Below are 16,837 nucleotides of genomic sequence, written 5' to 3'. Positions count from 1 at the left end.
CTGGAATTATATTACACAGAAAGTACAAATGTAGCACAAAGGAAACATTTACAAATTATATGGGTAAGGAGAGCCAACAATTTCATTAATGTTTTAACCAAAGTAAAGCAAATTATTCCTCTATATTTCCGTAATAAATTGAAAACTTTTTACGACATAATATTCGTCTTTGCGGAAAAAGAAATTAGGACTGACATTGCCTTACATTTCCCATGTTCTTTCGTTTATATCTCCATATTGCTACGCAAACCCTTTCGCACACGAACGCTCACTTCTCTATAAACTTTGCTACGGAACCGAAATAAGTACTAGCTAATGATCAAGAAAACGCGTCCAGCTATAATAGAGCCGTATAAAACGATCGGATTTTACAAGAATTTGCAATCATAAAGGCGGTCATGAAAAGTCGAGGCCGGCGAAACGATGCGGACGTATTGCAGGATGTGGACGGCTGCGGGCGTAGGCAGCGTATTGCTTACTCGTTTCATGTTTTCCATCACCGCGTGTCCGGGGGAGACTTCTAGTTTTTTGTTATCATGATATTGACATTTTAATTTAGTCCGGAGTGCTAAAAGCGAACAGCTTCAATATTTTTAGAGCGAACTTACCAAGGGTGCGAGGCGGACGTCGAGGCGTGTGTGGTCGCTTGAGGCTTAAGTCCACCGGCTCCAGCTGGACTGGTGGTTCACATGCCTGAAACATATTGAATATTTTGTAATTGTTTTTAAAAAAACGATGTACATACTGGGCAGATGATTGATGCCCATTAAAAGTGTGGGAATATGGTTAAGATAATGTAAAGAAATTGAGAATAATGAGAGTATGGATTTATTACTTGCTTTCATTTATCAAACTAAAGGTAGAAGTTTAACATACAACTATTTCAAGCTTTTCACTGCTCCGGTCAAATGGGTCTAGTCATATTTATTCGCGCAACAGGTGTAGTAAGCTCTGTTCTAACCGCAATTAATAGTGTTTATTTGTTGACAGATCGGAGAGAATAAAAGACATCGAACTGAGATAGTTGTTTCTGTTTGAAAATAGAAACGGAAAACTAACGTTTGAACGAGAAAGTTCTGAACATGAAATGCTTTAATTAGACGGCAGATCTAGTTTTTAAGTTAATTAAAAGCTGATAAAATCTAAACATGACACGACTAACTGACAGACGATTGCGCTTGAAGTTAACATTACAAACCTTTGGATAAGACAGTATTGAAAAGGAAGATTTAATTTAAATTGCTTATAAATAATGCTACAAAGGGATATGCATACCAAAGAAAGTATGGACAGATGCCGTGCAGGATATGCGTAAGAAGGGAGTAAATTTAGATATAACAGCTGATAGAGATGTATGGAAGAGTAGTACATGCTACGCAAATCTCTATATGGAAGATGGATAAATAAAGTTTAGTTATGCTACATAAAATTATAATTAACATTTATATTTTATATATTGGAATTTAAGATATTATCTAATAAGATTAAATGAAATTCTTGTCATGTTTATCTAAACATTTCCTTAGTATTCAAACCTTCGCTTATCGAGACAGTTCTATATCATATCGATGCTGTTTATCTCTATACCACTTAGCCTAAACCCTTTCTATAGCTATTTAAACTTTCCTATAACATTACGCAAGTAATTGCGTCTCGCAACACATTTTATTCCGAAATCTATTATTTATTTTGAGAACGGTAACAAGTAACGCTCAAGTGTTCGTGTGAGAGCTAACACGGCTGTCTCGTGAGCATGCAATATGGTTAAGTAAGGGTGGGGTGCTACTGTTATATTAGCTAATTCGTCTATTAAAGTCACAAAGAGAGAGAAATTGGTTCGTGTGTCGAATTAAAAAACAAAGTAATAAGTAGCCTATGTGTATTTCCAGAATATGTTCTACATCTGTGCCAAATTTCATTAAGATCCGTTTAGCCGTTCCGGAGATACCTTCAAACAAACATCCATCCATCTAAACATTCGCATTTATAATATTAGTATGATGAACGTATGTTCGTACTCTATTCATTTCCAAACCAACGATAAGATTGCCTTGACTATTCGTTAAAGCAAAATGTCTTTGATAATTTCTAGCAAAAATTTCCATCTATACAAATAGAAAAAGTGTTTTTCGTCGGAATTAAATTCATGACCGTACGATAGGTAGTCCGTTAGACAGATTGATACTTGGTGTATCTCAAGACTCAAAGTCAAGTGGAAAACGCTTCTGATTCCGCCACGCTGTCACTCGGACCTTACGTTCGCACTTTAATTGCAGATGAGTCGTGCAGAAGGCGTTGCGTAAGCGGTCCGGTCGTGCACCGCCGCACCGCCCCGCCCGCCTCTATCGCACTGCATTTACGTCGCCTATGATTTATCACGCGTCTCACACCTCGCCAATACCAGTACAAACGAGAAAAGAAATAGCGTTTAGCGATAAACCAGTATTTTAGACGGTAATCTAATTGTTTTAGATAATTTTGAAACACCATTATGAATATCAGCACTTTGAGTTTGTGCTGGGGTAGAACGATAAGACGATATGATGAATTATTTCTAGTAGGAATAGACTAGCTTTAAAGGTAATGTGGTCTTTAGGTATATTCGGTTTGAAAAAACCAATTAGTACTCGTAAAATATAAGGTTCAAAGTTTGGAATCACAATAATTCGTTAAACTATTATACTTAAACATACATCTTTGAGATCGAATAAATCTTTTAAATCAACGACATTACTACAAAAAGAACAATGGCAGAAAAATAGTTGAAAAAAAAATTAGCGTCTAGAAATGTCATATAGATACAATTAATTTACATATTTTTTTAATAATTTACGTAAATAATTCTATTTTTGTTGAAGCCACAGAAACATTATAATAATTTAAAGAAATGTATATTGACTAATCGGATTATCACCCATTAGTGTTCCCACCAATTAAAGAATGCCGTATTTTCGGAATTATATTTAGCAAAGTGTAGGAATTAGAAATTATTATTATGTATGATATTCCAATACTTACTTTCAAATAGATACTTATTATTTTTATTAGGTGTATACTTATTGAAAAAGATATTTCTTTGGGCTTCAGGCATTTTTAAATGAATGCAAACCGCACTATGTTGTAACTATTCGCTTTTATGGTTATGGCAACATTTAAAATGTCACGCACGTCACAAATACTTCGCCTTGTGTCGGTTGAGTTCGTGTGGCGCTCGTAGCAAAGAGTACCAACATGCCGCGTGACAGCTAGTAGTGCTCTTATATTTTTCAAAATCAGCCACATAACTACTCGTAACCACCATCTGCCTGATTTATAACGATACAGTTCTGTTAAATTATTCAAACTTTCGTGAGACATTATCACTAACTTATATAGAAACGGCTAAAACACTCACGTATATGTGGTCTTGATGGTGGGCAGAAATAAAAGATTTCTCTTCAATTACTAATTTAATCACACTTTTATAAAATTAACATTAATCACTTGCCGTTCACGTCTTCGTCTCGTCTCAACTCACACGCACTCTCGCTCCCTTTTCACTCCCATACATCCATCTCGTTCTAATCAATCAATCGTTCATGCATCTCAATCTATCATTCTTTTCGTTCGGAAATCACAGACCTACATATATATATCCGGTGAGCGACGGGCCGCGTCCGCGAAATAATACCAATCCCACTCACCCTGATGAAGAGCCCCCGAAGGGCTCGAAACTAGTCGGTGACGACACCGGATATATATACGTGAGTGTTTTAGCCGTTTCTATATAAGTTAGTGATACAGTTCTGATTTAATATACAAAATAAAATCACGTACTAGATATTTACTTAAATAACAACCTTCATTGCGAATTTTCTCTAGCTGTCATTATGACGTAACCTTAAAAAAAAGAAAAATTAAAATCAAAATATCTATTTTTTGCGGCTTCCTCGGGCCGAAATTCTTTCAGATATTTGCTCCGCAACTAATTCTTATCGTTTTAAGATATTTTTCATGCTTAGACGCTATCATTTAGCCTCAACTATTTTGATGTATGGGCGGCTGCCATTGTTCTTTCCGGATAATAAAATAAATTAATATTGCGAGTTAAGTGACTTCTGTTAATTTAATATAACATTGCTAACAAGCTATGTTATTTCAAGTTGACTAATTACAATATCACGTTAGAACTTAGCCATGTACCGTTTTCCAATTAGCCCAAATCGTGAGAGAAAGTATGTTTAAAGCATACAGGGTAAATGAGAAGACACACAAAAGGGAAGGCAGATGTTGCAGATTTAGTCTACATCATAAGTCAAAGAGCAATAATCTAATAAGCGGATAATGGATGTTTGTTTGAAGGAATTTCTGGAACGGTTAAACGGATCTTGATGAAATTCGGCACAAATGTAGAATATAGTCTGGAAAAACACATAGGCTACTGATTAAGTTTTTATTTTAATTCCGCGCGGACGTAGTCGCGGGCGACAGCTAGTTAATTATAAATCTAATAATGCACATTTTAATTTTTTTGCATATCTTAATTTTCGCTTAGCAAAAAGTAAATTCATTTTAAAGAACAGTAACCTATGAACATTATGATATAAGGATCAAGATCGTAACAAACGGAAGGCCGTAATCTCAGCTAATGTGCCTCCGTGGGCAGTAATGAGTAATATTATCATACGCCGCCCTTATTACCCAGCCTGCTATAAATCATCTTCACCCAGCAATAAATCATATCAACGATCTCATATTAACATATATTGCGGTACGAATTAAAGATATGAAAAAATGGTAACGAAAAACATAAACAAGACAAACGGTGATATTATTATCTTTATATTAATATTCAAAGGGTTTGTCTCTTATTTACGACCTTTTTGTAAGTTGTAAGTCCACTTAGGTGTTATCTGTTTTAAATGGTAGAATCACGATAACTTGAAGTTAACATTTCAAGTTATGATCTTAACTCAAAACAGCGATATTTCACTTAGAATGTTTTATTACAACTCCACTGATCTACGGCACAAAGCGTCAGATGTACAGTGCGGTTTGCTGTCGTTATTCCACTTTTATAGCAAACATCGTACACCTAGAAAACATAAAATACATACAACAAACATAAACAAAAGGGTTAAAGTGCATATAATCCTAATGTTTCTTTTTTATTTGATCAAAACATTGATGACCCTAGTACCCTAGTTGTTTATTTGTAAAAAAGGGCGAGCTGAACAATTTTTCTGTAACTAGAATGCCGCGAACGAAGGCGACTGTACAAGTGGCAGACAACTAATCGCTTCTACGAAGCTGACCCCAAACGGCTTGCCTCCGAACAATTCAACAAAGATGTTTAATTTTTTTCTCAATTCCAGTAATGTCTTAGAACATCAAACTTGTTATTTGGTTGTTGATTTTTTATTCTATATTTTGCGTGACTACATCTAGCCTCGTAGAGACGCAGGCCCAAGGTTGGATTGTATTTTTTTTTACAAATAAAGACTATGCGTTTTGTTTCATTTTGATTGACTTTGTGTAAAAATTGCCAATTTTATGTGATGACATCGGAAATAGGACAAAAATGTTTTTTTTTATATTAAACATTTTTCTTTACTACATTACCCCAAACACGTGTATTCAAACATATAGTTATCTCAGTTTTTCTGAAGAGATTGTGAGGATAGAAAATATGTTATGCACTAGTCTTTCGACTGTGAAACCTCACAATCATTGACGCGTAAACCTTTATTAAACCCAATACGAAAGTGTCAGTTTTAATGCGAAAATAATCGTTACAGAAAAAGGTAAACCGTCACTAGTATTCACGCAACGTATGAAAAATAGGGTGTAGTTTTAATTATACTTTACACGGTCGAGTAAACAGTTTCACAGAACCGGTAAAATACAGACAATCAAGAAAATAATAAATAGTTATTCATAGCTGTTTCATAAAGAAATAAATTAATAACAGTATTAATAAAGAACTGCGCCGTAAGCTTAAAGACAATAAAAAATGTACATTCTGTCTAGTGTATACAGAATTTACATAATTTTATTCACCCATCATCTTTAATTTTTAGCTCGATAACTGTGTACTGTAGAAATCATTGTGGAAGTCTATGAATCTTTCTACCATAAGTACCTATACAATTCTTTATCTTATTATTTGAAGAGATACCACATATTTAAACTGCTAATATTTCTTTTACTTTTTTCCTGGCATATTCAAAAAAATAATGGACGAAAACCTGTGGTAGGAACGTGATTTACTTAACAGTGTTAATAATAATTTAATTAAAACAATGATTGCACGATCAAAATAATAAAAGATATTCAAGCGATATGGACGTCTTTGTTGCACATTTAATTGTGATTAACGAGGGAGGCAAATTATTGCAGTAGCACGCTATAGCATTGATACTACTTGATATTGTGTTTATCGAAAGCCCTAACACGATTTTAATGAAACAGAAAAGTATAACTGAGATATGATTCGTCTATATTGCTTGCAAGGTTAATACTAATTATAAAATTAAAGAGATTCGATAAACGTTTTAGTTGGACACCCTGGCCTCTACTAAGTCCCGAAAGGGGCGTATGAATTAAGTGTACAGTAAATGTAAAAGCAAGGGATTAACCGAATTTAACAAGTAAAATTTTATATTATACAAAAAAATTACCAGATACATAAATTATGTCGACAATTTTCTTCATTGCCTCAAGTCGATCGCAGCTGACCTTTCACTCTGACTTCCACTTTCATAGTTATCGCTGAGTTGCACTCACCTTTTATATTAAAAATATTCAGCATAGTGGCAACACATAATGTCAAATGCGCATCTGACGGGCTAGAGGTAAACCGAGGGCGCGGCCTCTTTGCTAATACTTCGTCAGATTGCATTTTGATAGAGTGGAATCTGCCGTGTAAGAAATTAAATTATACTTCAAGATTGAGCGATGGCGTAAGCTTAGATACATAATAAAAAATCGCGAGTTCCTATAAGGAATAATACGTGATAATTTTCGGGGACGTAAAAAATTTGATAACGAATTATAGATTTCTAATAGTTTTAATGATACAAACGTAATAAACAAGCATGGACATTCACCTATCTTACGTCCATATTGAATGAAAAAGCAGTTAACGTCAGTAAAACTGTAAAGATTGAAATGCATCATCATCTAATACGTCAATACTCAAAAAATACAGACTTTGATCGTCTTTCAACTCTTTATAGAAAAAAGTAAGTACAGTTAGATCTGTAGCCGTATTTTTTTCTATCTTGCCAGTTCATTTTAATCATTAATCTATCATTTTAAGATTCGAAATCTTGCTCTGACGTCACTGACTAGAGAAACCTCGATAAGCGATAAATAATCTCGGTCCTTTGGACTCTCGCTGATCCAGGTTCGACTGTATTTAAATGCTTCGGTCATTATAATTTGATTATCCCTTTATGCTCTGAAAGTCCCTTCCGTAGATTATCTGTTACAGCGTAAAATAATTTAAATAATCTCTCATTGCCTCGAAATTTTTTTAAGATCCATACAGAACGTAATAGGTGTACTTACGACTTTTTCTAAGCCGGATTTGAACTTATTTAAATCTAGAGTTGTATTCAAATGGTTGCTTTTTCGGTAAGTATTCCGTTAATACTTCCACTTTAATGATAGTTTTTGCTATTAATTCCGGATTTTGCCCAATTTTTCATGTTAATGAGTAAGTAATTTCATGCAAATGTTATGCCGCTCCCTATAAATGTTCGTAAGTAAAATATTTTTCTTAACTCTATTTGAATTGTTACAAAGTTTTTTTTTCAATTCGACAATGTGCGCCAAAAATATTTTTTTTCACTCTGATAATAAAGTACGTATTGCTATTTTGATATCGATTTTTTTAAATAAAATCTTTAAAGAATTTTTTTTAAATAAAATTTTTAGTGTCACTTTTTATATCAATTGACCGATTTTAGTAATTTCTAACGTATATCATGTTACAGCAACGCAATCTACGCTAATTTGATTTTACAATATTCTGGCGTCTATAAGTATTCATTTAAACTAACAGTACGTGATTTAATATCACCGCAACGGATTACATCGCATGCAAACTGAGCAATGGTTGTAAAAACTTAATATGGTCTTCTAGTTGATGTAAGAGGTACGTTTAACGGCATATCATCCAATCGGACTAACGAAGCACTGGCAGTTACTTGCGAAACTATTGTGGTGTTTTCAAACCTCAACGAATATCGAGAAACCGTTGAAATCCGAAGGGTCTAATTTGACGTGCGATTTGAATATGGAATCGACTCCCGCGCACAGATCCCTATCATTAATTGATCTATTGATTCCTTGCTATCTGATCGAATAAGGGAAATTGTTAAATGCTTAATGGCTCCTGTTTTCTTGCAATATGGATTTAATATCATGCACATTTAAACATCACAGTCGTTTCAATACATTTGATGTTTTACTAGTGCAGTCTTTTATTGATGAGAAATTAAAGAGAACATCAATTACCTAAAACACTGAGATTAAATAAATAACTGGGATCTGGAATCTGTCTCCTGTAAGCTGTCAACCGCTACTCCGTCTGCGCGAGATAAAAAAAACGTAAAAAAAAACCTCTATAAGTTAGCCTATTTGTTCTTCCAGACTATGTTCTACAACCGCGCCAAATTTCATCAAGATCCGTTGAGCCGTTCCAGAAATACCTTCAAACATCCATCCATCCATCTAAACATTCGTATTTATAATATTAATAAAATCACAATATTTTCTTACCTCCATAGTATTGGGCAGCATGACGCCATCGCGGCGCCCCGCGCCCTCTCTTTCATCCTGAAAAAATATATATATCACCAAAATATACTATTTATGATATTACAGGTATTCCTTGTTTATGTTGATAAGCAGTGAAATATTTTTGATATTGTTATACAATGGATTATAACGTAGAAATTTTTACACTACACAAACGTCTCTTTAAACATTTATTAATTGATGAAAATTTTTCAGTCGCATAAGTGGAAAATTTGAACCTCAACCATCTCATTTTTTGTAGAATGATTTTGTTTTAATTAAATTTATATAAATGTTGTTAAGGTTTGCCGTAATCACGTCATCTTGTCAATTATCTAGAACAAGATCGCCGGGGTAAATTATAGGCCGATAATTACATAGTTTCATAGCTAAATGACCACTTAATAAAAAGGGGAGGTAAAGATGCCAGGCCTTAGATCACCGTTAAATTGACCGTAAGATAAGTAACAGCATAAGTTTATTTATAAAGCAAAATGTATACATTAAAACATGACACACAGATTTTTTAAAATGTTAGTAAAGATTGTATTAGAATAATATTGAAAGCAATAAAATATATGACCATATCGTAAGTACAAAATAGTTACCGCAGTCGTAAACCAAGATATGGATCGGTTCTATTACGGCGCGACTACTATATCCCATTCAATGTCGTTTGTTATGCCCGTTGGCAACATTTCATATCAACATCTGATATGTTGAACGGATCTTGTATCGGCGTGGGCTACCCACCCACCGCGCTACGCCAACTTATCGCCAATCACGATCTGACATACGCAAACTTATCGCCAATCACGATCTGACAATGTCCTCATGACCGGTTTGAACTTATAAAGTCTCACACCTGTCACTCTAATGGCCAGTCACAGGTTAAAAAACAATACACAAGAAAAAAAATTAAAAGAAATGCTAAATTCCTAGAGTCAGGGGAGCGAGACATATAAAAGGTTGATATTTTTAAACAATCGTGGAAAAAGTACCGCCTATTTCATTATTGAATAAAATAATTTTACGCAGAATATTAGTATTAGTTTTGCAAATGAGGAAAAGTAAGGAAATTTCAGCAAAATCTACAAATTTAACATGATTGAAGAAAAATTATCTCAACGAAAATTTAAATAAATTAAACGTATGTATGTTTAAATTGGATGTTAATCTTTATTTTAGTTGCACAAAAATTTTTTGTGGCAACTCCAAAATTTGAATTTCGATAACCATTTACAACTGCCTCAAGTCCGTTACCGTGGTCACGACATATCGCCGCATCAGACCAGGGGACAAATGCGTAACGCAACATTCGCCGAATGTCCGACGGCCAGTGAAAGCAAAATGCTAAGTTCCCACGATACCGTTTCGGCTAGGGTTGGTGAATGTACGAAATCGTAATTTAAATAGCGTGTTGCCTAAACAAGCTAACAACTCTACCAGATAGTGCGTTAAATAGAATGTAACTTCAAATACTACTGCAATTATTACAAGAATTTGAAGACCCTAAACTTTAGAAGATAACTTTTACATTGAGAATGCACTAAAGGATATTAAGTAATGAAAAATAAGGTTTAAATACAAACCTAACCTAACGCAATGATCAGAGACAAAGACACGTTTTTACAATCAATATATAAAAAGAACATATGGATATTAAACCAAAAACTATTTAGAGTTGAAGGAGTAGTACAACTAGATATGATTTTCCAAAAATTCGTAGGTATAAATAAACAACACAATAGATTTAAACATAAAGATTCATGATAAAAGATAAACTTACGCAATGGAAACATATCCAATAAATTAGATGGATAGCCAAAGTTTCGGTATCTGATAAGCATTCAGAGCAAATGTTAAATTCTCACGATACGATTGAAGAAGAGACCATATAAACCTTGTCCCGATCAAAAAGGTTACACAATTTCATAAACGTATTTAATCATTTATAATTTACATTTACTTAAATAATGTTAATGTATTCAAACGAACAAGCAATTAATTTATATTTGACAATAGTTTTAATGTTATCCTAGACTAGGCAATTTCAAATTATCTGTATGGTGAACAAAGATTTAATTACCGCAATATCCACCTTACCTCCTGTACAAAGTATTAAAAACAATTTTGTCATCTTTATTAAAAAAAAAAGCAAAATGACTGTACAGATGCAGGAAAATCACGCTTCGATCGAAGTAATCAAGGATACTGCATATCTATTGCCTCTGTAAAATTAGGTTACATTAGCAGTAGTCGCAGTAGAACTAAAGAGTAGGTATAGCGCAGACACGAGAATTTTAAAAGTCGCTCTACAAACAACAGGACGACGTCGCCTTTAAATTTTGTTGTTGATAGTTTGTAGTAGCTAAAAAGATTGGTTGAGTACGGTTAGTCCTGGACATAATTTCTTTAGCTTCTAAATTCAAAAGCGATAGCCCTGTTATCCCGCGCGTGAGATGTCACTTGTCCTTGTCGCACTCGCCTTGAGATATTCTGACAGACAAGTATAAACGCGTTTTATTTATCAGACGATTTGTTGTATTTAGTGATACAGCACTTTCCTTTCCTTTTTACGAAAAATATTATGCTTATCAAAAACTTGGAAAATGTGCCAGTCACTTTTGTAACAAATACTTCTGAAGTTAAATGTCAAGTAGTTTTCCCCCAATTCATTTGGTTTTTCCATCCAGTAGATTCGTGAAATCTTGACAGATCGTCGGCCCCTTTTATATCTGACTCAAATTGCGTCCTATCAAACATCCTTTCTACAAGCCCAACTTATTGCTACGTTTAGCAAATCTACACTGGAATTCTTTGCTTTTTCTTTAAATGAATTTTAATGTGAGAATCCACTATTTGTGTCTCAGTAAATTTTAAAATTTTTCAACAAATCGTTGTGGCAACATGACTGTATAAATGTGTATGTAATGTTAAATTCCTGATGCCGACAAAAAGTTTTCCATTTTAGTTCTTAACGAAGCCGTCTCTACGAATCGTTGTGCATGAGCGAACGCCTTTTTACATTAGAAAACCTATTATTTTCACAGATGGATAACTAATAAACGTTTAGAGTGAAGTCGTACATATTTATGATTCTTATTTTTATGCTCCCATGTATTTTTTCTAAACTGGGATAAACAGACATGTAAAGTTATAAAAATGAAGCTTTAGTTTAATGTATAACTTACATAGGAATCGAAAACGTTGTTTTGAGATTTCATCAATTTATCTAATGTAAACAGAAGTCGATAAAATTAATGAAAGGTGTGAAGTATCTAACGGTTAAAGCATTTCAATATCTCAAGAGACTTTATTACACCATTAGAGCTATTATTCGGCGTTAAATTAACTTTACCACTAATAGATAGCGTTTAACCGATGTTCCATTAGGCACAGCCGTCCTCTGAAGATAACCGACACGCCAATAGTTGCAAAAACGTCATAGTTTTAATGATCGAGCAATTAACTAATGAAATGATGTCAAATCAAGCTCTCGTACTTACATAGACTTTAATTAAACTCTAAAACCAATGTAATGTTTACATGAAACCATTCCGAGGTACGGCGCTTGCAACGAAAAATTCACGTTAGCAAATCATCACTATATCAAACTAATTACCAATCGGTACTGAGAAAAAAACTGTTAAAAATGTAGTTTAAAACCAAATCGGGTAGAGTTAAAAAAAAGAATGTTTAAATTAGTTACCTATTTGATCAAATTATTACCTAAACATATAAGACGTGAAATTATCTTTATATACCATCTTTCGAAGACATCTCCACTTAACATCAAGTGGGAATGTGATCAAGCGCTAGTTTATTCATTATTAAAAAAAAACATATAAGTACAATGATGTAATGTTTCAATGAGCATGCGGGATGGAAATATGATATTTTGACGAGTGTTTCGGCAGTGGAAAACCAGGGTAAAAAGTAAGCAAGCTGATAAAAGCAAGAAGTTGAGTTGTCGATATTTGTACGTATAACCGGCAACACCTTCAGTTTTAACTGCACAGTTTCAACTGCGCAGCTTTAACTACACAGTGTGTCTGTCGAATTCAACTAACATGACTTTTCTATTGACACATTACGTTTGTCTCTGTATTCCAAAGATATTGTGAGAGTTATCAATATGTATCGTATATAGTCGTATTAGAATAATCAAGAGTACACGGGACTGCGATATTTTTCACGCTAATAGACATTTCTCTCTAATCCGGGTTTCTCGCTTGAACGAACTTCGACCTCCGAACTCCGACCGGGACCGGAAAGTTACTTAATTACCGAAAAATTACTCTCGCTACAGAGATTTCTCGCTTATCCAGGTTTGACTGTATTAACTCAAGTCTCAGTACAGTATATTTCATTAGTGTAGACAACATTGTATTTGTCAGTTAATCAATAAAGTTCTCAGTTTTTCCTACACACGTACATTGTAAATGAGTCCGACTGTTCAGTTGAGATTGTGCAGTTACAACTGAAGTTATCTGGCTTAATATCGCTATAGTCTGTAAGTTTTTTGAGACGCAAAAAGTCATTTACCATCATTATCTTGGTATCATTGAATACAATAGATATTGGGCACGCTTTACATCAATTTATTTAATTTATGTAAAAAATGGCATGTCATTGAACAATAAATATTTAACACATTTTATCAACGTTAATGTAATCGGACAGTTAGCAGTTTTATAAATGAATAATACAATCAGAGCTGGGCATTAACTCGTTAATCCGTTAATTAACGAAGTTAACATTTTGCTTTACGGATTAACTTTTAAGTTAACTTCAAAAAGTGTTAACGCTTTTGTTTACTTCCGTTAAACTCAACTTCCGTTAATAAAAGTCCGTTAATCGTTAAATTAGAAACTTGGAGACGTGCTGTCATTTTGTTTAAATTACGTGCCACGCCACGCTCGTAAGTTCAACTATGTTGGGCGACTGTGGGCGACTCGAATGGTGAACGAACGAGTTGATAATTGATATATGTGAAGTTCGCGAGCAAGTCTGATGCATATCAGAGCGTCTGGGAAAGACATGACCAACAGGACAAAATCAAAAGAAGGTTCGAAATAGTATATTTCATTACGAGTATATAAAAGCAAGAGTATGTAATAGCCCACGTTCCGAACACTCTTCGTCCCTGAAATACGCTATTTTTTGAGCAACTGTATTAAAACACTTTTTTACTCGTGCTTTTTCTTTAACTTTTCCAAACTCGTGCCTGCTCTTTTCCAACTGTCAAAATAATGTCTATTATAAAGAAAAAAACAACCACGAAGTTTTTAGAAAAAAAAAATCATTGAAGTTTTTATGATTCATGCAAATATTTCTAAAAAGAAGCTCCTAATTTACAATATCAGATTTAATGATTTGATTCAATGAATTAGGTTAGGTTTCATTTTATTTCATCTCATTAAAATTCATTTTCATTTCATATCAATAAAAATAATCTACTGAAGACTTGACCGTTTGGGCATAGTTCCCTTTGCCTACCCAGAATGGGTGAAGAAAACAAAAAAATCTCTGCTTGTATTCTTTTACGGTTGGCGCCATTTTTCAAACATTTTAGTTAGTTGAGTTTATTGTATTTTTATTATTCTATTAAATGGCTTAATTTTTTGGCAACTGTATTAAAAATAGTTGTTCAGTACACGCGCGGAACTGTCATTATAACTTGTTCCTACTGTCAACCCTCACATTCGGCTGCGCCTCGGCTCGGGTAGACATTTGTCGGAACTCTTTGCAATGACAGGCTTTCCGCACTCGTAATGAAATATACTATAATGCATTCATACTTGTCTCTAATGTGTTATAGAATGTATAGTCAAATTACTATTTTAAACAAGTTTCGCCACAATAAGTGTGAAATTAGTATGTATAATTTTGGTATGGTTAACTGTTAACGATTAACTTTAACTTGCGTTAAATTTTCGAGAATTTAACGCTTTAACGATTAACGAAGTTAATTTTTTAATTAACGAATTAACGAAGTTAACTTTTTGATTAACTGTGCCCACCTGTGAATACAATATTTATTAAAACAACCTGCTTGATGTTGGATGACCATAATCGTTAATTGTGAGTTTTATTACACTGAGTGAATTACGATTATGAACCAAACAGTAAGCTCAAAAAAATCTACTACTGGTAGTTTCAGTTGTGTAGTTTGACACTTGTGACAAATATGTGACAATTATATGGCTAAACCAATTAAAGTTGCTCGTAAAAACCGCTCTATAACTGGTATATTTGAATCTCTTCGCTTGTAACGTAGTACATTTATAAAAAACGGATTGAATGCATACAGGAATACAGAGAGTATACATTTTATATAATTTAAAGTGTACATTTTATTTGCTGCATGACTTTTTAAAGGTATCTTGATAAATCTATTCACATAAAATAGAGCAATAGATCTTGTTTGCGGTAGTTTGTATGCAAATTGCGATGTCTAATTTCGACTACTGTATTTAATATTCGTTTAGTTAGCAAATTGTATAATTTTATTTAATTAAGAGTAACAAATAGGTTGCAATTTATATTGCTAGCTACTCGCCTTCGATTCGCTTGCACGACTGGATACTTTCAAGTTTATATAATTTACAAATCTATAATTTATATAACCTAAGATAAATATACCACAACTTTCGTTTATGGTTTAAAACAATAACTAGACTTTATCGTTATATTTCTAAGTAATACTAAGCGTTTACAGTTTGAACTATTTATACTTTTCATTTAAACATGTATTTTTTCATACTAGCTGTCGCCCGCGGCTCCGTCCGTGCGGAATGAAAGAAAATCTTAATAAGTAGGCTATGTGTTCTTCCAGACTATGTTCTACGTCTGTGCCAAATTTCATCAAGACCCGTTGAGCCTTTCCGAAGATACCTTCAAACAAACATCCATCTAATCATTCGCATTTATAATATTAGTAAGAAGTAAGATTACTCTATGCAAGTCTTTGCGTCTGACACAATGGCGGGAGATAGGCATATAACTGCAATTTTTGATAACTTACTAAGTTCATTCGTCTATAAAGAATACAAACGTATTTAATGGTGTTCATCTCCATTTAATGCAACAGGCAAATCACGATCGCACGTTACTGGGTGAAGGTTGCGAGAAAATCGCAGAGATGCGGCAACCGACAACCGACCCGCCTTGCCTAAGGCCGATGACACACCCAGCGCGGCTAAATAAAGACCTTTAACCTGAATTACAATAATAGTGAACACGATTTCTTACATAGAAGTTACTCATTTATTATGTATTCATGTTACAAATGTATATACTAAATCTTGCCTTAAGTATCGCGTATGATTGTGAACATCCTAGTATAGTATCTGACCACTTCTGTATTCTAATGTGTAATCTAATATATAAAATTCTCGTGTCACAGTTTTCGTTCCCGTACTCCTCCGAAACGGCTCGACCGATTCTCATGACATTTTGTGAGCATATTCAGTAGGTCTGAGAATCGGCCAACATCTATTTTTCATTTTTTTTTTTAACTGCGCGCGGACGGAGTCGCGGGCGACAGCTAGTCTTATATATAAAATTTTCATGTCTCAATGTTAGTTACCGTACTCCTCCGAAACGGCTTGATCGATTGTTATGAAATTTTATATTCATATTCAGTAGGTCTGAGAATCGGCTACTATCTATTTTTCGTACCCCTATTAAGTTTTTTTTAATTGCGCGCGGACGGAGTCGCTGGCGACAGCTAGTATACTTATATTAATTCAAAGTCTATAACAGGATTTTCACATTGATCATTAAGGGCGTCCCTCAGCATAGATATATGCTATCTAAACTAAGAGGCTGCTTATGTAACAATAAGTTACAGAAAGAAGAGGGTACAGATTACAGAAATTGCGTCAACTCATAATAGAAAACACAACAAAAGACATAATAAGAACACATTTAAATAACTGGAATACACAAAAATGGTTCACTATCCCAAACGTCAATTACTTATTAGACTATATGTAAATCCATCTTATAAAAGCGCTTTTGTAACTACATTTGGCAGTAACGAGCT

The 16,837-nt window shown here is 33.9% G+C and overlaps 1 protein-coding gene across 1 annotated transcript in view; it reads right to left on the bottom strand.

Annotated features, from left to right (window-relative positions):
- LOC106708252 (Krueppel-like factor 5) overlaps positions 1–16,837 on the bottom strand; it is a 34,944-nt gene that overhangs the window by 12,968 nt on the left and 5,139 nt on the right. Inside the window, exons 4-5 of the mRNA XM_045682486.1 lie at positions 8,767–8,823; positions 609–693 (exon numbers count right to left, since the gene is read on the bottom strand). Coding sequence (XP_045538442.1) covers positions 609–693; positions 8,767–8,823 — 142 coding nt within the window. The remainder of the gene's footprint in view (positions 1–608; positions 694–8,766; positions 8,824–16,837) is intronic.

Source organism: Papilio machaon, chromosome 19 (genome assembly GCF_912999745.1).
Source record: "Papilio machaon chromosome 19, ilPapMach1.1, whole genome shotgun sequence".
Taxonomy (NCBI): Eukaryota; Metazoa; Arthropoda; class Insecta; order Lepidoptera; family Papilionidae; genus Papilio; species Papilio machaon.
Note: the sequence above shows the minus strand (reverse complement) of the source record. Positions and strands in the feature narration are given on the sequence as shown.